Genomic DNA, 27,035 nt, shown 5'->3' with positions numbered 1-27,035 from the left:
GTCCCCTTCAAACCGTATCAAGGAAACTGTGGCAAACAAACAGTACAAAAGGTAAAAAAAAAATTGGCCCCCACTCTTTTAGCAAAACAGGATGGCCCAGGTTCTTGTTGCAAAATATTGGGTGATGAAATCATTCCTGTCAAACGACTAACTTCGATGATATCATATTTTCTTTTTGTCCTCAGAAATATATTGTTTATTCATCGATTCTGGAGTTTGAGAAAATTCATCCAGATTATTCTCTTGTAAAACTCATAGTCTGAGACTTTGCTTATAGAATCAATTTTACTATTATCATTAGCATTAACATTGCTGCTGTCTCTTCTGATTTGTCTACTGTAAAACATTTTCCTTTGTTAATTTTCTTCCTTTACCATTTTGTGCAGGAAATAAAAAATTCTGTATTCTCAATTGTATGCAATGAAAGTGATAATAATAAAACTACAAAGACGGTGTCCTCTGTCTTCTTTTATACCCTCTTGAAAGATGATGCAATACTCCAAGCCACGTAATAAGAAAACTAAAGTGATGCAACACTTCTAGGTGGCGATTCCCTCATTCTTCCATTTCCTTATTATTTCAGTGTTTTTAGCATAATTGGCAATAATTCATAAGTAATGACGAAACAATTCCTGGGATGATAAAATGGAAACTATTTCAAGATATAAGAAAAATTAAGATCACTAAGACCCTGCGAAGTATCTTAGATTTATAAGTGGTTTCAATGGTCCCATATGGTAAATTCAAGATGGAATGAGTTTTATTCTGTTTCTGTTAAAAAGTAAATGTTCTCTTCGATCTTTGGAAGATCTCTAGAAAAAGACCAAAGTCATGAAATATCAACCTTTACAAAGAGTTAGAACTGCTTAGGGAAAACAAAAACACAAAAACTAAAATTGAGTCCAATGGACCCTGGTCGTATACTGATGGCTAAATCACGTTAATAGATTTTATCATTTCAAGAAGATTTTCAAAATCTGGCTCACTGGGAAACTGCCCCACAAAAAGACTCTTCCTTCACCCTCCTGAAATCCAACAGGTCTCAGACCAAAGTTGAAACGCAGTCAGAGAGAGCCCCATGGTACCCCAGCCCCACAGATGCTCACCTCTGGGCTCCACCAGTGCTCCCCATGGATACCAGGCAGCCCCCTGCCTGGGACATTTTCTCCTGGAGTTCGTCTCAGCACACAATGAAGACGCAAAAATTATGACCCAAGGAACAAAGAGGGCTTCGGGAATACTATTCAGGCTTCAAAGCAAGGCCCTAACAAAACTCAAACCACAATCAGACACGCGATGTTTACTGCTTTATATTCTTTCCAGGAAATGGATTTATTGTGAGGGAGACAGTGTTCTTATTCTCTTGGGGTTTTTAAAAATTCTTTTTTATCTTTTGTATTTCCAGTCAATTCACGAATATGATTTGACTATTAATCTATGACATAGAGGAAATGTCCAGTTCACAAATGTGGTGGGTTCCAAAACTTCGGGAGTTGGTTGTTTTGGGAACTCAGAATACATTTTCCTCCAATAAACAATATTATAAATGATAGTGAGGTTTCCAGACTAGCCCCACAAAAGCCTTCTTAACTCACAGTGTTGTTGAAGTCCTGTACTTTTATGGTGAAAATTAGTACGAAGCAAATTTGTTGTAGTACTAATAAACCCAATATTGAAGACATATTGTCCTCTATCCTGAATTCTATTTAATGAAACAACCAGTTGAATGAAAGAAGATAAGGGGAAAAAGGGAGACTTTTTTTGTGCATGGGAGGAAGATTAGCCCTCAGCTAACATCTGATGCCAATCCTCCTGTTTTTGCTGAGGAAGACTGGCCCTGGGCTAACATCCGTGCCCATCTTCCTCCACTTTACACGTGGGACGCCGCCACGGCATGGCTTGGTAAGTGGTGCGTAGGCCCACGCCCGGGATCCAAACCTGCAACCCCGGGCTGCCAAAGCAGAGCACACAAACCTAACCACTATGCCACAGGGCCAGCCCCAAAAGGGAGACTTTTTAGGGAGAGACCTCTGCTTTCTAGAATTTTGGAGGCCGATAGCAGCAGTTTGCTCTTTGTCCAGTTTCGCTTGGATACTTGCTCATTTTACTTCATATAAGCATGGTCTCAAGGAGCCACAAAGGAATATGGCAAAGGATGGGAGGAAAAGCAAAAAGTTTGAAAGAGATTTCTTTGATGGGGGAGGGGGAGACTAAAGCAGGTCTTTGTGAGGAGAAGATTGCCTAACTCAGCATTAACTGATTTGCTAAGACAATTGAGGAGAAGGCTGCAGACCCCATACTAGCGCCCCAGGCCCTCCAGTCAGGTAGAGATGAGGAGAGAGTCCACTGTTTGGTCAGACAGTTCCCTCTCTGACCATCAGGTGGTGCCATCAGCCCAGACAGGCAGCCACAAGGAGGCGGGGTGTGCAGTAGGAGGGGCCCTCCACGTGGAAGCCACGTTTTCCACTCAGGCTCTGGAACTCACAGAAAGCCTGGACTAGACAGCATGTATCAACCTACATGACACTGCCTCATCACCCAACAACTGTTCCCATCCTCCAAGGCCCCACGTGCTCACACCTGAGCAAGAACACCTTCTGTCCCGCTGGGCATGGCAACCCATATCAAGATTCCAGCTAATTACTCCCATTCCTCTTATCAGTATTTTCCTTCACAATGTCAGCAATGGGGCCCTGACCATTTCCTAATGCCAAAAGGGAATCTAGTCTAAGAGCATCCTAGAGTCTCATCCCTAAAGACAGTCATAATGAGAGAACAAGATCTTCTGTGGTGAGCACAGATTTGTCACAAAGGCCCCAACAACAAGGCCCCAGACACTCTCGCCAGCATTATCCTCCCCTTTAACACCAAACTGAGCAACCCCTACTCCAGATACAAATCCCACTGTATCCCCTCCATGCATTTACCCCTGTGGGTCCTCCCTCCCTCCTGTCACATCCTCTCTCTTTTCCTTACACCTACTTGTCAGTATCCTCTCCCCTTTCAAAGTCTAACACAAATTCCCTTCTCCACCAAACCTACTCACTAGATGTTTGAATTTAACTGGTGAACTGGAGTTAGACAGAAGAACGTGGGTCCCATGCATCAACGACAGAAGCCACTAGATATCACGAGGCAAGCCTGCCTCATCCTTTCCACAGCTGGTTGGGTCTTAAACTGAGAAGGACCATCCATCTAGCCAGACTCCCTGCAGAACCTCAGGGCAATCCCAGCTGGTCTGTCCTCACTCCTCCCAAGTCTCAATTCCCATCTAGGGTGGACTCAGGTCTAGAGAGCCACCAAAGCTGCAAGCTTGGTGTGTGGTGCAGTGTCTGTTCTCAATTCATGTTAGCTTTATAATCATCATCATCATTACTATTATGATGACTGCCCCTTCCCCACCCCCACTCTCATCAGCCACAGTCAGCCAAACCAGGCCTGAGTTATAAAGCTCCAAGAATGAGGGGGGAGAGCACGACAAAGTCACCACTCTGAGCTCCTCTCCCCACTCCCACCCCAGGCCTGGGGCCTAGACTGGTAATCCCAGCAAACTGTCTACTGATTCTGCAGAATCTTCTCAGCCCTGACGGCACTGCCGGGATGGGCATTCTTCTCTGGATGTTTGGCCCTGGCCAAGCAGCCTGGAGGTTGAACCTTTTAGAACTAGTACTATACTTGCAACACCTTCAAATCTTTTTTTAGTTCTAAAGAGGCAGTTGATTCAGGTGGGGGACACGAATGTCCCCTGTGAGGCTGGAGCAAATAGCCTCAAAATGAATTTTAAAATTATGCAGGTCCTCTGAGGGCAGCCTCAGGGCCTCATGGCACCAGCGCCTAGCCAAAGGCCACAGTGAGGCAGGAGCTCAGAGAGCTCCTTCTGCCTGGCCGCTCTCTAGGTGCCCTCAGAGGCTTCTATCAAGTAGATTCAGAGGGTTTGCATCCAGCAAAGGTGGGCTTGCTCCCACCCTCTGGACCTCTCCTAATTCTGTGCTCAAAGAACCAAGTGACCAGATACCTTTTTTAATGCCAATGTTGCTCACGTTCTCACCTACAAGAGGCTCCATGGAAAGAAAGCCTACCCAGGAAATTCAGGGGCTTATGGAATTCCTGAGAGGCCAGAATGCTGCTGTTTGTTTGTTATGTTTTGTCTTTCAGGATCTACAGGAGATGGTTTTTCATAAACTAATAAAGGAAGCGAAGTTAACTGTGCAAACAAAAGCAGGGTGGGAAATGCGAACCACCCATTTTAATGTACTCCTACCCCACCTCCTTCCACAAAAGATCTGAGGCTGCAAGAAGTAATTGCTGTTGGAATCATGGGCATGAGGGGTCAGTTTCTTGCCACCGCTGCAGACTCGGACCTTCAAAGTGACCATTTATTGGGGCTCTGAAAGTCGGGCGGGGATAATGGACAGCAGCTCTCTGGTGCTGCAACCTGGAGGAGAGGCCACTCCAAAGGCGCCTTCCCCACCTCCTCCTCCCCTTCCTCCCTACTCAGGGCCGCTCCACGCGCCGGACGACTGCGGCCAGCGGCGGCCACCCTGCCCCCACCCCCGCCTCCGCTTTCCCTATGCCCGAGTGCAGCAGAGACCCTGGGAGAGAAGCTTTGGAAGCCGAACGGCGGCCGGAGGATGACCTGGCCCAAGCGTCTCCGCACCCCATCCCCCAACTGTGTCACATGGCGGCCCCAACGAGGCGCGCAGTGCGCCCCACCGCGGAGACCCAGGGCCGCGTCGCCGCGGGCAGGGGGTGATGAAACCTCCCCGGCGCATTACCGCAGAGGGCGCGGGCTGGGAGCGGGGCGGGGTGGGGGATGGGAGGTGGGAGCTGGTACCCTGGCTCACCTGTTCTCCAGGAGGAGGGTGGAGACGGCGGGGGAGGGGCGAGGACGCGTCAACCCCGGGTGAGCGCCGCAGGGCGCCCGGCCTCAGCGCTCGCGTCCCCGCCCTCCTCCAGCCCTGCGAGCCCCCAGAGCTGCGCCGTCGGACTGACGATGCCCGGAGCAGTTCCTGTCCCCGGCCCCGGCGCCGGGGAGACGTGAGCGTGCACACGTACACACACAGCGGGGGAAGAGGCGCTCCGAGCGGCGCCCAACTTTCTCCCTGCTTCCACTGGCCCGAGGAGAAAGCAGCCGGGGCCAATCCAGCCCCGGCCGTGCTCGGGGAGGGATCTCGAACAAGAAAGGAGAAGAGATGAAAAGAATTTCCCCAGGTTTTGTGGTTTTGGTTCGATTGGGGCTTTTTTGGTTTTTTGTTTTTTTTAACCATTTCCATCCGAGGACTGGAGAGTGAAGGGAACTCGGAGCCGGGCGGCGAGTAGCGCTTTGGGAAAATTGAAGAGTGTGTTTGGAGACGCGGAAACTTGCCCTTCAAGCTCCGGCCTCCGGGGCACGCGATGCTCCGCGGCTGGCTGACTCAGGGCTGCCTGGGCCTCCTTGCCACCCGCCTGGAAATGATGCAAGTCCAGTCTGTCACCTGGATCCCTGCAGCCCAGTTTGGAATCCGTCTGGATTGGGGGAGGGGCGAGAAACTGGCACCCTAGGTGTTGCACGGCCCACGAAAGCGGGGCAAAAAGGAAGGGGGAAAATGGAGCAGTTTTCAGGTCAAGTCCTATACCTAGTGCTTCAGCTCCTATCTTACATAGTTTGAGGGGTTTTTTTAATGCAAAGCGTCACAACGCCAGGAATTCCCATATGTGCTCGGTTTGCCCCCAGCATCACTGTGCCCAGGAAAGTCCTGCAATCTGTCAAGTCCTCGGAGCTGGGAATCTCACTGAATTCCAAACATCGGAAAGAGGAAACTTTCCCAGCACGACGCGGGTGTGGTTCGAGCCAGGGGCCCCGGGGAGGGGGATGGGGACGCTGTGCCAACGCAGAGCGTCCCCTCTCGCCCGTCTCTAGCTGCAACCGGAGCTGGGATTCGCTTTTACTTTTTAAAGTCCGTTCGGCCATTGCCCTGGAGCACCCGCACACGCGCACGCATCTCCGGCCGCACTCCGACACACTCACACGCACGCAAACGCGTGGCCGTCGCCAGGTCGCCAACTTTGTTCGGCGGTCCCAGCGGCGCTCGGCTTCCTCGTGTAGTAGTTGGGCGCAGGCCCCGCCTCCCGGCCGTCTTGTCAAATGGGCGGGGGTCTCGGATTGGTCCAGCCGCCGGGACAACACCTGCTCGACTCCTTCATTCAAGTGACACCAGAGCTTCCAGGGATATTTGAGGCACCATCCCTGCCACTGCCGGGCACTCGCGGCGCTGCTAACGGCCTGGTCACATGCTCTCGGGAGAGCTACGGGAGGGCGCTGGGTAACCTCTATCCGAGCCGCGGCCGCGAGGAGGGAACAGGCGAGCAAGGAGGAAGAGTGGGAGGAGAAGGGGAAGCGGCGAAGGAGGAGGAAGAGGAGGAGGGGAGCACAAAGAATCCAGATCTCCGGGCAGGAGGTTTACACTAAGAACCATGTGTGCCGAGCGGCTGGGCCAGTTCATGACCCTGGCTTTGGTGTTGGCCACCTTCGACCCGGCGCGAGGGACTGACGCCACCAATCCGCCCGAGGGTCCCCAAGACAGGGGCTCCCAGCAGAAAGGCCGTCTGTCCCTGCAGAACACAGGTAAGTGCGTGCGCTCCCGCGGCTAGGAGCTGTTAGGAGACGACACCGTGCACCCACGTAGCGCGCCCTAGGAGCTTCGCCCGGAACTAGGCGCCCACCCAGGGCCGCGCAAACTCTTGGGGTGGCGTGGGACGTGCAAAGGAAAGCGCGAGTCGAGGCGAGGTCCGCGCCGGGCTCCGCGCGCCCGGAATCCGCACGTGCTGGTAGGGTGATGAAACGGCTGGGGCAGGACTTGTTGCTGTCCTCCCCGGGGTCGAGGGTAAATGAGGCCGTGCCTGACGCGACCAGTTCCGGCCCCGGAGTCCCGGGTTCTGTGCAAAGGTCCCTGCTCCATCCTAACCGGCCCGCGGGAGTACGGAGGGTCCCCGGAGCCGAGCTGCGCCCTGCACCCGGCGAACTTCTCTTCCCATCCGGCGGGCCGCAGCAGGACCGCTTCTCCCCCTTCTCAAAAGATGCCCGACATCCGAGAACTCTGTAGGCGAAACATTGCATTGAGAACTTTCCCCTTGGAGGCATTCCTTTCGGAAGGAGGGGATGGCGCAAAGCGTACCTTTGCAGTGCTGCCGCCGTCCCCAGCTCCAGGGCAGGTCAGCAAGCGAAGAAATGGTGACATGGCCCGAACCGTACGCCGCCGCTGCTCTCCTCATCGGCAAGCTGCCGAGCAGAGCCAGGCGTGCAGGGCACGCGGCTGGCCCTTTTCCCAGCTCCCGAGAGAGTAAGAAAATCTGCCTCCAGCTCCTTCGCTGTTCGCGGCCCTCCCTTTATTTGGGGGCCTGCGGACTGGCGGCGGCGGCGTGCGTGCGCTCACCGCACGAGCAGGAATGCACGAGTGCCCATTAGGGACGCCCCCAGCGAGTGAATCGCGGCCCTGCGCGCTCCTGCCCGGCGCGCCGGGACCGCGCGTGGGATCATCCGGAAGCCTCCCACCTCCACTAGCCGGTACCAGTACCCTGTTCGTCCTAGGACCCTTGCCCACCCTTCCCCCGCTGCAAAGGTTTCGCTAAGGATTGAGCGTGCTTCTCCGTAGTTGGTGACTCTCAACAAATACACGTTCCTCATTCTCTCGGTAGATTTAATCTGAATGCGGATTATCTACTCCGACCCCTCCCATCTTCCACAATATACTTTTCTGATGTAATTCTGTGGTTGGTTTAAATCAGGGAATTGGGTAGGGGGGAGGGAAGGAAGAGAAGCTTTGCATACGGCAGCCTGACAGTTAACTCCCTCAGTCTGTCCTTTCAGAGAGACGAATTAGGGCCACATTCTGCGAAGGAAGGCAGCAAACTGCCGGGTCTCGGGAATTCTAGGGGATTAAGTGACATCTCACGCCGGATCTCTATTTAAAAGGAGCCTCTCACCACGGTGGTTGCGTTTCTGCAGGCTAGCCCCTATCTGACTCGATTCCTGCCCCTGCTCTCCAACCGAAGCTTCCACAGTCTGGTGTTTTTTATGCGGATGGTTCGGAGACTCTGCCTTAACAGGAATTTTGTTTTGATTTTTGGATGTTGAATCATAAAGCTGAATTGAAAGTGCTTTTTGGACGCTCTCATTTGGGGGTCAGGAAGGAAATGGCTGTAAGTTAATAGCAGCAGCTTTAAGTTCCAAGTAGAGAAGGGTATTTCATTGATGAAGCACAGAAGGGAGAGAGCAAGCTAATCGTTTAAAATCTGATTTTTGTCTGGGCTTAGAAAGCTGAAATATCTTCTGCTCTCAAACTAAGTATTCCCACAAATACTTTAATAAGATGGGAAAGATGAAAAACGGAGTGCTCAGACCTAACTTCTGGTTGCGATTTTTTATAATGTAGGTTTGGCTAATTTTCTACAAACATTTACGAATACTGATATAAGTACTTTCGTAAGTAGATTAAATGATGAAATTTCCTTTCCCTGGCTTTTTAGATCCTGAAATAGTCATTTCTAACTTTTTTTTTCTTAAATTTTCTTTTAGTTGTTACTTTTATTTCAACCGGCCTCTGCACTCCCCAGCATGGCTGAGAATTTTGTATATATTTGTATGTAATTCTCATTTTAGCGGAAATCCAGCACTGTTTGGTCAACGCTGGCGATGTGGGGTGTGGCGTGTTTGAATGTTTCGAGAACAACTCTTGCGAGATTCGGGGCTTACATGGGATTTGCATGACTTTTCTGCACAACGCTGGAAAATTTGATGCTCAGGTAAAAACCGTATAGAGCACGAAGAATGCTTGGGGTTAGTGTAGCATGACTGAAATGTTTGTTGGAAAGACTTGTTAACAGATTTCCTTAGCTGATCTTTGTGGTGTGTTTTCGCACTTGCAAAAGACATTCTAGATGTACGGCAAGATGCCAAAGTCTCCCCACTCCACTCTCTGGAAGTGTCATGGAGGCTAAATCCTTCTCCGCTCTTAAGCTGTGTCTACACAGGCAGAGTGGAATGGAGACCAAGTTGAACCATTATCTGAGGATTCTTAGCAGGGAAGACAAAAGTCGTAATAAATGATAGACGTCTTCTGAGGGGACACACTATGTCTGAACACCCAGAACCCAGTCTGCAAGGCCCATGACATTAGGAACAGTAGGTTGAGGGGGGAAGGGCAGGGACTCCAACGATACATTCCAAAAGCTATTTTCACCTAATAGGCAAGAATAAATGACACAAAATTCGTAGAAATTCATCATCTCATAGTGGGTGTATGGGCAGGCAACGTGGATAATTCAGGGCCTCCAGAAGAGCAGACTTTTCTTCCTCCTAAGTAGCAGACTCTCCTCTCCCAACTTGAAAAGTCAAAATCCTGAGTAAGTGCTGCCATTCTACACTCTTCTTTTGCTCTGTACAACAAACATAGTCAGGGCCTGACCCACGTCGGTTGTCCCAGAGTCCCAAGGATAAAGCCCAGTTGCTGTGTGGGGCAGGAAAAAACCAACAAGCAACCTTGTGGCTCCAGTGCTGATAATCCACATACATTTCAGATGGCATGTGGCATTGGGCTCACTGTTTTCATGTCCTCCCCAGCCCATATATGCACGATGAAGCACCATGTTATAAGAAGGTATAACCTTCCTCTCCCATTTCATCGGAGAGTGATGACAATGTCTGGATGAGACCAACAGTTTAGGTGTGATTTATGAACATCACCAGTCACCATCAACTGACATCCTGTAGAGAGCCTGACAAAGCAAGGCCTGGGAACCAGAAAGGGATGCGACCGGGCTGGCAGCCTACAGTACAGAGGATGTGGGGTGGCAGGAGGGGAAACAGAAACCAGGGAAGGAAAGAGGTAGACTGTTTGAACTCCTTGAGGCTCCCTAATAAAGCATCCCTTCTGGATTAACTGGAATTAGGAAACGTAATAGGAAATCCGGAGGAAAGATGTGTATTGAAGGGCAATCCCACAGGATGTCAGGGAAGAATACCAAGAGCAGATTGCTGCAGCCCGCGCATACATTAATCTTCCTTTTCTTCTCCACCAACAGGAGTATGTTCTCAAGTTAGAAGCATCCCTTTCAAGTCGGTTCTCAGCACATAACTACTTAATAAACTGGCACACCCAACCCTCTATCCTATTTGGCTCCCACTGGAGAGTCAGAGGAAAGGGGGCCACAGGGAGTTGGTTTTTCAGTGATCAGACACGACCTATAGACATTTCAATTGCTTCTAAAGGAGAGAACCAAAATAAATGTGCTGGCTGGCTTCCCACTTCCAACCTAAACCCCTTTACTTTCTCAACTCCGTTACTTCCAGGCCTGTCTAAAAACAGAGGGGTGACCTCTCCAGCGACAGCTTGTTTCTATAGCGATGGAGGGTGCAGGGATCCCTGGGTAGGTATCCCACAATGCCTCTCTGCCCCGGGAGGTTGATAAGGGAACTAAAGGCCTGAGCTGGCCTCCACACCCCCAACAGCTGTCTCCTTTCTAGGATAAGAACAATCTAATGGAGTTGCCAGGAAAGAGAACTGTAGGCCAGATGTATGCCTGGCTGCCGCGGCGCTCAGAGGCAGGGAGCCTGGGGGAGGGGCTGTCAGTTGGGCAGTTCAGACTCCAGATGCTGCCAGGCAGTGTGCCAGGCGGGCCTTTTAGAGGCAGTAATCCTAACAGTTTAAAGGAGTCGAATCGTTTTCAAAAAGGAAAAGAATGTTCCTCCTTAAAGGATAGGAGGAGACAAGAGTCTGGGTCGGGGGCAGTGGGAGACACTGAGGCAGAAAGGAGAGGCACAGTCAGCACCCCATCTTGACATCACTTGTGGAAGAGAAGGAAAAGGAAAGGTGTGAGATTTGGACAAGGAGGCACCTTCTGCTTGGGAAAAACTCCTGCTGGGAAGCACCAAGGAGTTCTGGATTGATGTCTGGCCAAAGTCCCCTTGTGTTCCAGAACAGTTGCCACCGAACAGCCAACACTGGGCTGCCTTGAGGACAGACGGCCACGGAAGCCCCGGGACGAGGGAAACTAGAGGAACAGCTGGGGAGGAAGGAGGCAGATTTGTTAGTCTCCCGAAGGAACATCCTTTTTGGGCAAATGCCAGAGGCATCGTGTCACTCTAGACATCCCTCCTGATTGAGCATCGCCCTGTCACCTGCAGGGACGTCAGTCTGGGGCAGGGCCATGGGGTTCAGTTGTCAGAAAAATCCTGGGTAAGCCCAGGAAGGGTAAATGGCTAAGCGTGTAACAGGACTCGTCTCTTCTGCCCCTTTCTCTCTCGTCTCTGTCCTCTCTGTTCTCAGGGCAAGTCATTCATCAAAGACGCCTTGAAGTGTAAGGCCCACGCTCTGCGCCACCGATTCGGTTGCATAAGCCGGAAGTGCCCAGCCATTAAGGAAATGGTGTTTCAGCTACAGCGGGAATGCTACCTCAAACACGACCTGTGCTCCGCTGCCCAGGAGAACACCCGGGTGATGGTGGAGATGATTCACTTCAAGGACCTACTGCTGCATGAGTGAGTGCTGCCCCACGGGCCGGGAGGGAGGCCTCAGCGTGGCTAGAGGGCCGGAGAGTCTTCTTCAGCGTGAGGGGCTTGTTTTTAGAGGCTGAGCTCTCCTGTCAAATGGGAAAGGTTATGTTTACCTCAGAGAGCTGCGCTGACTCCCCAGAGAGTCCCTTTCCTGCTGGCCTTCAGGAAAAGCGAAAGAAGTTTCCACCATCAGTTTCAAAATCATAAGCAATAGAAACGAGAAACTGTTTTATTAAGTATGAAACGTGTAGGATTCAGAATACCCTTTGTGTTGCCCTCAGCCAAGATCCAACAGTTCTCTGAGTCTTCCAAGTAGCCGTGGAGGTGCCCCAACAGACAGCCAACAGATAATAACATTTGTCGGGCATTTACTAAGTGCCAGGCATTGTGCCAAGTGCTCTATGTGAATTTTCCACTTGATCCTCACAACAGCCCTGTGAGCTAGGTACCATTCTCGTCCCCATTTTACAGAAGAGAAAACTGAGATTCGCTGAGATGAAGATCACACAGCCAATGAGAGGCAAAGCCAGGACTGGGAGCCAGGCAGTGCAGCTCCAGAACCTACGCTCTTAAATGCTGAGGGCAATAGCTATTTTTCCTGCCTCCATAAGCTCTCCTCTCCCTTAGAAGGTCCAGTTCACCTCCTCTAACATGTTAATGCCCTTTCAGAGAAAATGCAAAGCAAATGTCAAAAACTTTAATCAGGGGCCGGCCCGGTGGCGCAAGCCGTTAAGTGCGCGCGCTCCGCTGCGGCGGCCCGGGGTTCGCTGGTTCGGATCCCGGGCGCGCACCGACGCACTGCTTGGCAAGCCATGCTGTGGCGGCGTCCCATATAAAGTGGAGGAAGATGGGCACGGATGTTAGCCCAGGGCCGTCTTCCTCGGCAAAAAAAAAAAAAAAAAGAGGAGGATTGGCGGATGTTAGCACAGGGCTGATCTCCTCACAAAAAAAAAAAAAAAAAAAACTTTAATCAGCTAAATACCTTTATGCCAAAGTGAGGAAGTGTGAACTTACCTATGTGAAGACTTGCGATTCAATAATAAACCTAGGACATCTCATTCCTTAAAAAACTCCCATCTAGGGCAAGCTCTGATGGCCTGGTTAAAAAGTTCCACACACTCTGCTTCGGCGGCCTGGGTTCAGTTCCTGGGTGTGGAACCACACCACTCATCTGTCAGTAGCCATGCTGTGGCAGCAGCTCACATGAAAAGAGGAAAGGTTAGCAAGAGATGTTAGCTCAGGGCGAATCTTTCCCAGCAAAAAAAAATCCCATCTATAGGATCCTAAATTTGGCAGAGTGATAAAGCACGTGGATACATAATTGCTCTAACATGAAGCCTGGTCGATAGCCCAGGAAGGTTATGATGGCCTCTTCCTCAGAGACGCAGGGCAGAAAGCAAGACACCAGCTAAGCAGACCAGTACAAGTCATTGCCACCTTGATGGCACCATTGGTCTTTCTGCAGTGACTCGATGGGCCAAATCAATACAATTTTATGAACTCTTGCTCCTAGTTCATGCCATGGCCTTCCCCTGGCTGTGTCATTAAGCAGGCTATTCCCCACCCTACCTTAGATGATGGAGGACAACAACCATCACCTGTCACTTTCCCTTGGTTATGAGGTTCTAGGTATCTGGCAACACCCCTGGTGCAGTGTTAGAATGATAAGACTCACTGTGCATCTCTGCAAGTGGCTCTTGCCAAGAGCAAAGTAACATCGCCTTTTCCTTGAGTTACACTAATGCCTGATAAAATATTTTTTACTCTTCCAAATACCTGTAAAGAAACAACAGTATCAACAACAACAAAAATAATAATAGCTATCATTTTTTTAGTGGGCCACGCCCTGGGCCAGAGACTTTACCTGGATTATCTTATTTATCTTTCCCAACAACACTAGGAGATGGAGATTACTGTCCCCATTTAACAGAGCAGGAAAGTGAAGCTAAGAGGTTAATGATGTTACTCTGAGATTTGATTCCTGCTTTTCAGCTTGGGAATTGATATACATGACTGAAGCCAGTTATCAAGAATAGACCTCAAGTCTCCTTGCTCCTGGCCTGCTCGCTCCCTACTAGACCTGCTAAAGGCTCATTGGTCCCCAAATGTGGCAGGGTTTTCCCTTTTCTCAAATATATCCCCATTGCATAAGGAGAGCGCTGTGCAATTCCCTTCCTTCAAGGTGCCCCTAGAAGAGGCAAATGCCCCATGGATGAGAAACTCATGAAGTTCATTTGTCCTCAACCCGCTATCCATTAGAGATAGTTTGTTAGCCTCAAGAAGAGATCATGGGGCGCTAGTTTATAAGTCTATGATACATTCCTGGAGCTGAGAAGACTTTCTCTTTTTGAAGAAAAATCTTCTTTGGGAAAACTGAAGGTTTTGAAGTTTTTCATCCCCGCTGGAATTTAAAAGGGGGTAAAGTGCTGTAGCTTTCTGTTGTCTGCTGCATGGAAACATGGCCCGTGGGGCCATGAGACCCTTACTTTCAAAGGGCTCCTCGCATCTTTTAGGATGAACACATAGCCCCACCACAGCCTGCTCTGGTGCAGGTGGCCCACCCCACAGGGCCGCCTGGGCCTCTTTTAAGAACACTCACTGTGGCTGCTCGCAAGTCCTCTTGCCCCTGCTAAGCCAGCCCCTCTCGGCAGCTGGTCTCGCCTCGCTCCGGCTCCCCACAAACCCCCGCTACCTTCCCCTCTGAAGCCACAACTATGCAGTGCATCAACTTGTACTTCAAGCTGAATTGCCTGAGTTTTTTGTTTTTTAAACAATCTTAACTGATTTTTGCACGAAAGGTCCCATCAGTCCCCAGATATCAAGACCACCATTTAAGAATGTGTGGCATTAGTCACAGACAAGAAAATGGGAACTGAATTTGCTCTTCACGTCAGAGAGGAGGAAACCGCAGTCACCCCAGAATCCACATCCATCCCAAAACTCTCATATGCAGTTAAAGTGGCTCCCTTCAAGCTCTCCATTCCCCTCTGCTCCCCTCACCCCTTCCCGCCCCACTTTCTCCATATCAACTGCCTTGGCCACCACACACCCTGTCACTGGGTGCTGGCAGCCTCTAGGCACGTCGCCCTCCAAGTATTTTTTAAAATCCTTTAGCGTTGCTGACACCCAGTTGAGGGAGCTGGGCTTTGTCATTAGACACGGGCTGAGCCTGCAGCCTGAGAAGGCACCACGCCAGCTCGAAACACAGCTTAGATTAACACACCCTCCCCACGGTTCACAGCTTTCTCATCAGGAGAGAGCGCCAAGGGCAGAGGAGAGCGTGGGCTAGTCCAGCCTTCTCAGATCCGCCTTGGGGTTCCGAGAGTCATCTGGCAGGCAGGACGCCCGGGGGAAGGCGGCCAGGGGGCAGTCCGTCCATTCCCAGTAGTCCATTCCCCTCCCCTTACTCTGCGGAAAGAAACTTGAAGCGGAGCAGTGGCTTAGTGTCCCAGAAAGACAGAGATTCTCATTCTCAGCCCCTGCCGTTTGCTCCTCTAGCCCCAGAGGAGTGGCAGGTACAGTCTGGTGCTGAAATCCTGGTACTGCCGCGGCAGATACACTCCATGAACTGGAGCTACCGGCAGTCAGCAGCTAGTTTTCAAAAGATGGAAGGAAACACACATGCATTGAGCATTTCCCTTGTGTGGCTCCAAGATGATGAGTCGATCACTGTCCTTGTCACTCTTAGGGGCCTGCCTTAGAGAATTTAAGCACCCTGCCCATCAGCCGTGCATAGACTCTCTGACTCCAAAGGCATCAAGTAGGCCTTAAAAGGCAGCTTGATCTCTATCAGCCAGAACATTCCTCCTCTGCACTGTCAGCCCAGCCCCAGGCCTTCCCAGCCCAGAAGCTGCCAAAAGCCACTTTCTCCTCACACTTTTACATCTGTGAAATAAGGACAGTTCACTCCATTACAGCTTGAGGGCTAATTCCCGAAAGTGGCAGTAAACTACTTCACAAGTCTTACAACACAATCTGCCCTTCCTGCGTGGCAACAACTGCCAGCTTGCAAAGGGAAGATTAAATGGGCCGTAATGCAGCCAGCCAGGTGGTCCAGGCTCACAGAGGACACAAGTCTTGCTCCTTCTTATAAATGGTCTCACGGTGCAGAGTGAGTTCCCTGCCCGCAGTGGTGGCCCAGAGCTGCCGTGCTCATGATCAGATATATCCAGGAACTTTGCTGGCCAGGGACTGCGTAAGAACACTGGTTAGCTGCAGGAAACGTTCCACACCCTCCTTGAGGCTTTTAAAAGGCCAGTGAGATGTAAGAAAGGCTCCATGAGCAAGCGATGAGAGCCCATTGCCGGGGACACTCTTACCAGATGGGCTCATAAATATCAAAAGCAGGCACACTGCTGCTGCCTTCTGCACACACCTCCCACCCCCAGGAGGCAGGTTTGCATGACGTGGTCATTCCTCCTCCAGCACTTTTCCTAAAGGACAACCCAGGGACGCTGGAATGGCCTGAGCAGCTGGCTCTCCCCTCCGGAACCGAGCGTGTTTATTTCACAGACAGCTGCCTCTCATTCTAAACACTGGGCCCCTGGCGGGCAGCCCTCCCCTCCGGTTCTGGGGAGGCCCAGCCTGGAAGAATAGAGATGCTGAGATGGCTGCTCCCGCTCCCCAGCCTCAACTACCAAGAAAGGGAAGAGCTCCATGGGAAAGGACATCCCAAGGAGGCGGTCTTCCTCCCACCCTCTCCACCCCTTCCAGACTCCTCCAGGTACGGAGGGAAGTGCATCCATTAACTTCCAAAAGCACGCCTCTTCGTCATGAGTCTGAACCAGGGGCAAACACAGACATGGGGAGAAGGGTTTCTTGGGTGCCTCACTTAGAGAAAGCTCGCCCAGGATAGTGGCACCCAGTGCAAAGCCAGCCAGCCTGCTGACGCCACAGGCAAGGGGGCGGTGTGGGGCTCCCCAAGCCCTAACTCTGCACGGCTCCTCCTTCCCTGCCAAAAAGGCTCCTCAATTTGGTATTTAAGGCTCTTCACCATTTGCCTAAATATTATTCCACTGGCCCCTGAGACCCATCTCCACTCCTACTAAAACCCTCCAGGTTAGCCTGCCCGACGCGCCCAGAGCTCTCCTGCTCTCCTGGCATTGTTGCCATGGCTGCCCTGTGTGGCGTCCTCACCCCACCTTCCCTGAGGCTCTTTCTTTTAGCATATGCACCTGTGAATTGTCACTGGCCCTTTTTCTTGTGGTGGGCTCTGTCTCCAACCTCTGACTCTCCTGCGCATGGCGTGGAGCCTGGTACATGACCACCCAGTACATGGTAGTTGAGGCCAGTACTCCAAAGAATATGAGTAAAGGCTGAAGTAACTCTGGAAAGCTCTTTCTCCAAACCAAACCCAAGCCAAGCACTGGCCATCTCTCTCTTCCCTGGTGTTGTCACTGCCCTCCATGGCCCACGCGGTTCTGGTTCCATTCCTGGTCTCTCTGCTCTCCATCTCTAGACCCTACGTGGACCTGGTGAACCTGCTGCTGACCTGTGGGGAGGAGGTGAAGGAGGCCATCACCCACAGTGTGCAGGCACAGTGTGAGCAGAACTGGGGCAGCCTGTGCTCCATCCTGAGCTTCTGCACCTCAGCCATCCAGAGGCCACCCACCGTGCCTCCGGAGCACCAGCTCCAGGTGGACAGAGCCAAGCTGTCCAGGGCCCAACACGAGGAAGCGGGTCACCGCCTCTCAGAGCCCAGTAGTCGGGAGACCGGCCGAGGTGCCAAGGGCGAGCGAGGTAGCAAGAGCCACCCACATGCCCATGCCCAGGGGAGAGCCGCCGGCCATGGGGCCCAAGGAACTTCTGGAAGCAGCGAGTGGGAGGATGAACAGTCTGAGTATTCCGATATCCGAAGGTGAAACGAAAAGGCTGGCCAGGAAATCTTTCCTCCACGCCGTCCATTTTCTTCTCTATGGACATTCCAAAACATTTGCCATTAAAGAGGGGTGATGTCGCACGCAGGATTTGGTGGGGACTGCGGACCTGAGGAAGCTGTGTATTAGTGGGATGAACAGGTGAGGCGGAGACTGCCTGGGCAGCAGCAAGGTCTGGGCCGTGCCCAGTGGGTTCCGCCCTCGCACACCCTGAGGTGAGGGTGCCACGTGTCCTCCTTGCAACTTTGTCTTCTTTCTGTCGTGGAGCCACTGGGCGGCGGCCTGCTGGGGAGGTGGAGCGGGGAGGGGACACTTGGTGCGGGTCCCCGCCCCGTAGCTTCTGGTGCTGTCTTGGCGGACAGCAGCTGGATTCCGGTGCAGGAGTGGATGTGAAAATCTCCCTGCGAAACAGGAGAAGGCTGGAAAGGAGGCAAGGACCGTGTGGGTGCTTGGTGCCAAATCGAAATTCAGTTTCTTGTATGGGACCTTGAGGTTTGGAGCTGCTTGGCAGGGGAGGGCGAGGGTTCTAAGTGTAATTTCTGAGCCATTGTTCTGTCTGGGGGACCCTGTCCGAGGGAGTGGCCCCGTGTGTTTGTATCTTAACCACTGCTTGAAGTCTCGATTTCACTTTTTTATTTATCCAGTTACATCTACGTATCTGTCGTCTAAATAAATGGCTTTCAAACAAAGCAACTGGGTTGTTAAAACCAGCTCAACGGAAAAAAAAAACCAGCCCATCTTTCAGGGCTGATTTTTTTAAGTGCTATTTTAAAAGGAATCAAAGAGCAAAGCAGCTGTCCATCTGACTGCCTGGTGTGGGCTCAGAGCCGCTTAGGGCAAACCCACACCTGGAGGAAAATGCACACACCAGGAGTTCGTTTGACAGACGTCCCTCAGCATCTTCTTATCTCACCTCGACCCTCAGCCAAGATCGTTAATGCACCATACCCTGGACTCCGTGAGGCCAAGTTGGAAGGCTGCCTTCTCCGTGCTGGAGGATGGAAGAGGGGAGAGGAGAATGGAGACTACTCAGTAATTTCCATGAGGGAATGCCGACCTTTTACATAAATGGAGAAGACTACCGAAAATCGCAGAGGGACAGGATATTCCAGATCCGATTGGGAATTTAGCAACAACGAAAAGAGTCAGCGTGGACAAGAAAAGGCAGAGAAGAGAGACAGAACTGAGAATACAGGCAAGAAGGGAGAGGATTATAATAGAAAGTGTCAGCAGTGGATTTCTTGCGGTTACCTAAAACATTTCAGAGAGATGCCTTTTCTTTTCTTTCCTAATAGGCTGTCAAATAGGCCTTCCTTGCAGCCCATACTCAAATAGGACCCAGTATTGCAAGGAGTGGACAGGTGTCCTCAGCCAGGTCCTTCTAGAGCAGGGGTCAGCGAATTTTTTCTGTAAAGGTCCAGATAGCAAATTCACTATTTTCAACTTGGCCGGGCATATGGTTTCTGCCGCAACTACTCAGCTCTGCCATTGCAGCTTGAAGCAGACATACGCAGACCACACGTAACAAATGGGCCTGGCTCCGCTCCAGTGAAATTGCATTTTAACACGTGCCCCACTGGCTTTGGCTCTTGGTCTGAGTTTGCTGACCCCTGTTCTAGTAAGTGGGCAAAAAATATGCATCCTGCGTTTGTATCAGCTCATAGCTCTCCCTCAAAGCAACCTGAAGCCAGAGAGAAAGAAGCTAAATTTATCTCCTCCAAAATGATCTGTTCCGCGGAATGCCCTTACCCAAAACAGCTCGTATTTAAACACCCAAAGTCCAACCTCATTGCCGCCAGGACGTGGTGCTGGAGGGTCAGTTCCCTGATCTTTCATGATCTGTGTTGGAAAGAAATCATTGTGTCTTGGGGGGAGGGGAATGAAGTGTTGAGAGAAGCACCTAGAAAGACCTGGAGCTGCGGGAAGCAGAGGAGATGGTGCCCTTAATCCCGCTCTGCCTGCGGCGGGAGGAGGACTGGTGTGGCAGGCTCTGCCATGGGAGCCCAGCGTGAACCGCGGTTGTCTCCGGCATGGGCCACTGCAGCGCGTTGACTGTTTCACTCACGTCACTCAAAAGCTGAAGCAATAACATTCTCCAGCGTTGCTGGGTCAGCTGTTCATTTGTTCGCCAGCTCCTGGGCTGGATGTGTGAAAGGCATCACTTTTATATTTTCCTCAGTGTAAATGTTTTATGTGTTCGCCTACTGATGTCCCATTTGTTGCTTCTATTGTAAATATTTGTCATTTGTATTTATTATCTCAGTGTTCCCCGCCCCTCAACGCATAAAACTGCTTACGATGTTCATTTGAACCGCTTCACGGATCTCCGTTGTATATTTTTCATGCCACTGGTTTGTTTTATCTCACAAGTCAGGTAGATATCATTTCATTCTGATTCCTAAAGTTTTGAAGCATACGATAGTATTTATTGCTAAGATTCTTTTGCTCAAAACTGAGGAAAAGTCCAAATTCCTGTAAGCATTCATTTGTCCCATCTAAACTGTAAGCAAAGTGATCATTAAAAATAGACCCTTGCCTCGGGCTTCATGCTTCATACAGATTTACTCATGAGCCTTCCTTTGAGGAAGGATGTGGATTTCCAAATAAAGATACGATGTTTATTTTGAGCTTTGCATGTTAACAAGATGATCTGAACACCTCTCCTCTGTATCAATAAATAGCCCTGTTATTCTGAAATGAGAGGACTGAGTGGAGTGAAATGCTGACACCCAAAACTAAATAAATAGAAAACACCAGCCCAGAACTTTAGTCATATTTTGACACACACACACAAAGAGAGAAATCTAAACTTGAACCAAGTAAACGGCTTCGCTAGAACAACATGGAAAAACAATGCTTCCAGGGCCATTTCCTAAGGAAGAACAGCCTCATCTGATCTCAGAATTGGCACCACGTGAGCTTGCTAAGTCATAATACCTGTTTCTGTTATGGATTTAGGCAACAGGATCTGTACATTGTCACATTGCATTATTTTTCTCCCAGTATTAATAAAGGTTTTAAATGAATGGCTCCCCCTTGAATAGCATTATTGTCTGAGAGGGCGTTGGACGTCCAGTGTAAAGGGGGACGGCTGTGAGCAAGTCGCCTTTTGAGTCCTTTTAAAATGCTGGATGTTCAGTTTACAAGGAGGGGAACGAGGTGAAGAAGACCACCCTGGGCTTCTCCTCCATCAGAGGGACTCTGTCCAAGACCCTGGCTGAGTCACCCAGACACAGAGGAGAATGAACTCCATGCAGCCAGCCTGGAAGTGCCAGCCCCAGGGCCATTAGGGAGGTCACAGCTCCCTCTGGTCTCCCCTGGGCCCTGGGACCCCTCCTTTCAGACTGAGCCTGTGCGGACACCACCAGCATAAGTGCTCAGTGGCCTGGCACAGGCAGGGAAGTTCACCGCATCCTTCCCAGCTCTTCTCACCACAGCAAAACAGAGCTGGAGTCCCTGATCTCCGAGGGTTCACACACCGTTAGTGTACCTACTATGTGCAGGGCACAGTGCTAGGTATTTCGCATATATTATCTCATCCTAACTGTGTCCCACAAGTAGCAAATATTATTCCCATCTTACAGATGAAGAAACCAAGGTATTGAAAGATAAAGCAACTTGTCCCAAACCATGTGGCTAGTGAGAGGGAGGTCTGAACCCAACCCAAGGTCTGCGACCCTGAGACCACATGCTCTCCCCCACTTCAGGCCTAGATTCTCCACGTGCGATTTATTGTTAATTTAAGCCGATCAGTGTTATTCCTATTGTACATGAGGCTTAGAGAAAGAATATTTATACTCTTACATTTATAGCAACAGGACGCTGAGGAGTTCTGCTTTAGAATGGAAAGGAAAATTGACACTCTCACCTTTCTTATCTGCAAAGACTCAAGTTTTGGTTCAGCTGAGGGAGAACGGGAGAATCACAGAGTCTCGTCACTTTTCTGTGCATGTGGGTAATTGTCTAAAAGGTTCTCCTCAAGGGCCACGGAGGAAAGCGTGTCGGGAGTGGCTGGCTTCTGAGAACATGTAGTAGAGCTTTCTCCACTAGACCCACCAGATCACCAGCCCTGTCTGAGAAGCCGGGCTCCCCTGAGATCTTCACACCATCATCGTCCTCATCGTGACAGCAGCAGTTTCTTGTGGATCTTTTCTGTGCCCCATGCACTACCTGGTGCTTTATGGATATTATTTGAACCCCATTTTGCACAGGAAGAAACTGAGGCTCAAAGGCATCTTACTATGCCTAGAGCCCGTCACAAGGCTAGCAAGCTCCAGAGGTGGCATGCCAACCCACCCCAGGGCTCTGCTCTGTCTTACTCGCCATCTCCCACCCCAGGTGGGAAAACATGGGTTAAGTACACCCGAGTTCAGAAACGCAGCTGCCTCCCCCAACCCTCAGGACTGCTCCAACCCGTCGGTTCAGGAATTATTAGGCTGTGGGAGGAAGAAGGCAGAAGGGCTTCCAAATACGCTGGTATTTAAGTGAAGTTTCCAAAGGAAGCTGGAGCTGCGTGCCCCAAAATCTGGAGACGGAAATCTGAATTTGTTCTAAAGTCAACAAAAAAGAAAGCCCCCCGCTGAGGAGGGGACAAGCCTTGGCCAGAGAACAGGTTTCATGTGAAATGATTTTTTTGTGGACGGAGAAGAGAAGAAAAGAGCAATAGAAGCCTTGGGCTGGGAGTCATGCGCTGCTGCTGCGTAAGCAGTTCGGTTTTTATCACCCCCCAAAAAGGACACACGCAAAAAGTCACTCCCCAGAGAGAACGGAAGAAAAAAGCCACAAAGCCAACCTAAGCTTATACGTGAAATGGGCCCAGCAGGATGAACCCTGCCGGTCGACAGAACCCAAGCCTGGTGGCCCTTGAGGCTGTGTGCCCACCTAGCCACCGTTCAACATCCGGCCTGTCTGGGAGAGCTAAAAGTTGGGAGAGGCCAGAAGAGCTCCTCCGAGGAATTCTCACTGGCAGGGCAATTGTTCACAAGGTACAGAGGAGAATCAGCTGGTTCCATTTTCCATTAGACAGTTTCTGGGATTTTTTTATGGTTCTTAAAGTTAAGGGGGAGTGCCCACGTAAAAGAAGTGACAGGCTAAAGAGGATCAGGACCGCCTGCCCACTCACCCTCCGGAGTCACGAATGATACTCAGCCAAGGACCCAAGGTGCCAAAGAGTGCTTTGTGCAGGAAGAATGATCAGGCCGTAGAATTCTGTCCCTGTCACTTATTGCTACGTTAACAAACTACCCCAAAAACTTGGTAGATTGCAACAACCATTTTATTTTGCTCACAATTTTGTGCATCAGAAATTTAGAAAGAGCTCAGCTGGGTAGTTGATCTCTTCTCCATGTGGCCCCGGCTGGGGCAACCGGGACTGGAGAGTCCCCTCCCCAGATCGCCCCTTCAGGATGGTACCTCAGTGCCCCGGCCTTTCTCTCTCTTGTGTCTCTCCACGTGGCCCCTCATTCCCCGAGGCCTCTGGAAACAAGGCTGGCTCCGGGCAGTTAGCCTCCCTTCTCCCACAGTGCCTGGCTTCCCCAAGAGAGACTGGAGGATTCTGCAGCATATTCTGCAAATCTAAACTAGGGTTTTTGGGGCCGGCCCCATGGCATAGCGGTTAAGTGCGCACGCTCCACTACTGGCAGCCCGGGTTGGGATCCCGGGCGGGCACCGACGCACCACTTGTCCAGCCATGCTGAGACCGCGTCCCACATACAGCGACTAGAAGGATGTGTGACTATGACATACAACTACCTACTGGGGCTTTGGGGAGAAAAAGGGCAAAAACAAAACAAAACAAACTAAACTAGGGTTTTGATGTCATCCTTGGTATTGTAACAACCCCAGGATCTGAACGCCATGAGGGCAGAGACAGGGTCACTTTTACAGAGTTTCTCGTCTCCCCAGCAGCCCTGTCATTGCACAGTGTGAATGAATGAATGAACGAATGAATGACTGAGTGAAACCTCTTGTCTAAAAGAGTGCAAAATTGTCAAACCAGATGTTTCAATTCACTGTGACGTCTAAAGTAAATATGTCCTTGTGTCCTTGTGAGGGGCATCGACATGTGACAGAATCAGTGAGTGGGTGTCAGAGTTTAAAATCATGGGAAGCCTGTAATTTTGGAGTCAGGAGACACAGATGGGAGTACCGATCCAGCCACTTACTTGTCTCACACCAGGTAAATCTCTTCTATTTTTAAATAACGACTGAAAAAATAAATCAGGGCTGCACCTGAGACCTTGACAAATCACTTGAACTTTCTAAGCCTGTTTCCTCAGCTACAAAATAAGGAATCTAACAGCTACCTTGCTTCCTTCACAGGGGTGGGGAGCATAAAATGACTGAAGGTGTCCAAAAGTCAGAATACATAGGAAATGCTTTGAAGACTGTGACACGCCATGTAAATGGTAGGTATTATTTCTCCTGGCCATTTTGGAAGGCTTCTGCCTAAAGCCAAGAGCACAGACAGAATGAGCTGCCCCATCCTTTCCACTCCGTTCTGGCGGTTCTCTGAGGCAGGTATGAAGTCTTTTATGGCCAGAACAGAGGGGCCAGCCCCGCCTGGGGGGAATTTGAACCAGGCATGAGGGGTCACAGGCTAACTAGGTGGGGACCCTCTCTAGGGTCAGAGAGTGGCCTCCCAGCGGCTCCGTGATGCTGCGGCTCTCCCAGGCATGAGCTCCAAGTGGCAATCAGCCGGGCAGCGACGAGACCATGCTGGGGAGCAGAGGGCCTTCCTGCCAGGTTCCCTGCAAACCTCAAGGCAAGGCACCCACAGAAAAACCAGTTAATAAACCTCCTTAATGAGAAAGGAAAGCAGAGACTGACAGAGACAAGGGAGGAAAGAGATTCGGGGCCAGAGCCCGCTCCACTGTGTGCCAAGCTTCCTAAAAGTTTGACATTTGGAAAAGATTTGGCCTGGAGGAGCCAAGGATTTGGGACAGGGCTCCTTCCGGCTCCCAGGAGTGTCCAGTATAAGAGGAGGAGGAGGAAAATGACTCAGCTGAAATGAAGAAAAATGTATTTTTAAAAAGCGAAACATTGAAAGGCACAAAGAGATAAAATGGAGCCCCAGGATAGGGTCCAAATGCCTTCTCAGAGTACGTGGGGCGAATTTGCAAGAAGCTAGAGAGCTCGCGAGGGTTTCTAGACCAAGAATAACACCATGAAAATGAAGAGAATCTTCTGGGCTTGCCAGGTCCACGGCCCTTGGAGCCGTCCCAGCTCCTGATCCCTGGGGGGCTGGTGCCACCTCTGCAGGAGAAATGCTGAAAGCAACCCGGCAGCACAGAAGCTTCTCCACACTTCTGATTCTGAAAATATAGTGAGTTCTGTAACAGAGGAGTGGGGTAGAACTCATCTCCAGGTCAAACGCACATTCACCTGGCGGGGCAAGGCTGGGAGGAGGGGTCCACGGGGCCCTGCTGGACACCCCCTCACTCCATTCTGTCCACAGAACCTCAAGGGGCCATGAGGGAAGGGAGGTGGAACGAGGCTCCCTCCCCAGAAGTTAGCACAACTCCATCCCTCCAATAGCCAAGGTCAGATGACCTTGATTGCAGAAGTGTCATTTTGAAATACTCGGTGGAGAACAAGCGTGATGACGACATAAGACATGAGAATAAAGAGAAGCCACTGTCAGACAGCTCTGCATCTCCCTTCCCTTGGGGCATCCAGTGAGTGTTGGGTTCACGCTGGGGTGCCACCTCCTCCCTAGCATGGAACTCCGTGGAAACCCATATTTCTAGAAAAAGGAAGGTTGGGAAGAAGAGTTCAGCTCAGCACAGCCCAAGAACTGCGACCCCTCACATGGGCGTGTCAACCCTGCCGGCCTTTTTCAGAGTCTCCCGGCACTTACCCAGAGCTTGCTGTCCCTGGGAAACCATCAACACGTGTTCTCCTGGGAGGATGCAGAGCAGGGAGGCCAGCCTGGTGGGGAGCACAATGACGGACGCAGGGGAGGACCCCGGGAGGCTCAGCTGATCAAACCTCACTGGCCCACCGTCCTGAAGCAGGGCTAGGCAGAAGGAACGGGGCCAGCTACCCTCTGAGGCCCCCCTGCCAGCCATGACTGTTCGGAGATTCCTTTACCAACCTCTGCTTTTCTACACAGTCACCCAGGGGCAGAGATGGAAGCAACCTCCATACACGTATTTCCAGGGCCTGGGGCCTTAGAAGGTGTGTCAGTTAGGGGAAGCAGAGACAGAATCAAAAGTGCAAGAGATTTCTTGGGGAAACGCTGTGAAGGACCAAGTGGAGAGCAGGAGCGGGCAGGTGGAGCCTCGGGTCACAGTGCTGGTCTGACACCTGCGGAGGGGGGTGCGGAGGGCCAGGCAGGAGTGCAGTGGGGTTCTGAGGAAGTCAACGCCAGCATGACGGGAAGCCCCAGGGCAAAGTGTGCTGCTAGAGGAGGCCTGTGTCGGGCAGGAGTGGCTGGCTCCAGCCCTCCTGTGTGCTCGGAACAGCTGAGGAAGAGCGTGGCTCAGCCTGAACACTGTGATGGGCCCTGAAGGCGTGGCAGGCAGAGGCTGTGAACTAACACATTCTTCATAGCAGCAGACTCTCACGGCTACCTAAGAGCCAACGCTTTTTAAAAAATCTTTAAACAGAGCATTACACTTAGTTCTTGAGACAGGGCCTACCCATGACCAGCCCTTTGGCAAGACGCTTCACAGGGTTGTCATGAGAAACAAATAGAGAATGGATGTAACAGTAATTTGCAAACTAGAAGGCCTACACTAGAGGTTCACAAAATGGTGGCTCACAGGCCAGATATTGCCTGTATATGTTTTCCCTTTGACCTCACATATTGATTTTTTAAAGCCAAATTAGTTGCCAGCACATACAAGCCACAAATATCCAGATTTCCAGCTTGTCTTCAAGAATAAAAACATCCACCAACACCAAACCCACGACCGATTCACCACAATCACCACCGCTCCCTATTGTCTTACACCCTACCTACCTACTCACGTGCTTGATGAGACTGGCCACTGCAGGCCTCCTGCCTACACTCATGGGTGCAGCTAAGCAATTCAGGGTCATTCCATTTCCTAGGGCAATATAAAGAGGAACGTTTAGAAAACTGAAAAAAAAACTCCAGGAAATTAAAACACGAGAGAGGAAAATGAAAAATTCAATAAAAAATTGGGAGATCAATTTGAGAAAATCCCTCAGAAAGAGATGAACTACGGAAGAGAAAAAATAAGAAAGAGAATCAGTCTAGGGCTTTAACATCCAACCAGCGGGAGTTCCAGAATGAGGGAACTGAGAAAATGGTAGGGAGAAACTTACCAAAGAAATAGTACAGAACTGAAGGGCAAGAGTTTTCAGACTGAAAAGGCCTCAAGAGGACCCAAGACAGTGAGGGAAAAACTCCCCAACAAGACGTGTTCTTGTGAAACTTCAAAACTCCTAGGGATAAAGAGGAAAATCCCAAAAACTTCCAAAGAGGGCGGAAAAAATCACGTAGAAAGAGTCAAGAATCAGTATGGCATCGGACTTCTCAACAGCAAAGCAGCCAGAAGACAAAGTACAGCATTCTGAGGGAAAGTAATCCTACACAGTCAGATCACCACCGAGGTGGAGCACAATCCAGGTATTTTTCAAACATGCGAGGTCTCAAAAAC

The 27,035-nt window shown here is 50.7% G+C and overlaps 2 protein-coding genes across 2 annotated transcripts in view; one reads left to right on the top strand and one right to left on the bottom strand.

Annotated features, from left to right (window-relative positions):
- LOC131408961 (uncharacterized) overlaps positions 1-7,300 on the bottom strand; it is a 238,637-nt gene extending 231,337 nt beyond the window's left edge. The window contains exon 1 of the mRNA XM_058546182.1: positions 4,845-7,300. Coding sequence (XP_058402165.1) covers positions 4,845-5,273 — 429 coding nt within the window. The 5' untranslated portion in view covers positions 5,274-7,300. The remainder of the gene's footprint in view (positions 1-4,844) is intronic.
- STC2 (stanniocalcin 2) lies at positions 5,042-18,705 on the top strand. Its single transcript, XM_058546171.1, has 4 exons — positions 5,042-6,604; positions 8,639-8,781; positions 11,304-11,515; positions 16,989-18,705. The coding sequence occupies exons 1-4, from the start codon at positions 6,454-6,456 to the stop codon at positions 17,389-17,391; spliced, it is 909 nt and encodes a 302-aa protein (XP_058402154.1). The 5' UTR covers positions 5,042-6,453; the 3' UTR covers positions 17,392-18,705.
- The last annotated feature ends 8,330 nt before the right edge of the window (positions 18,706-27,035 follow it).

Source organism: Diceros bicornis, chromosome 1, assembly GCF_020826845.1.
Source record: "Diceros bicornis minor isolate mBicDic1 chromosome 1, mDicBic1.mat.cur, whole genome shotgun sequence".
NCBI lineage: Eukaryota > Metazoa > Chordata > Mammalia > Perissodactyla > Rhinocerotidae > Diceros > Diceros bicornis.
This window is presented reverse-complemented; position numbering and strand designations above follow the sequence as displayed.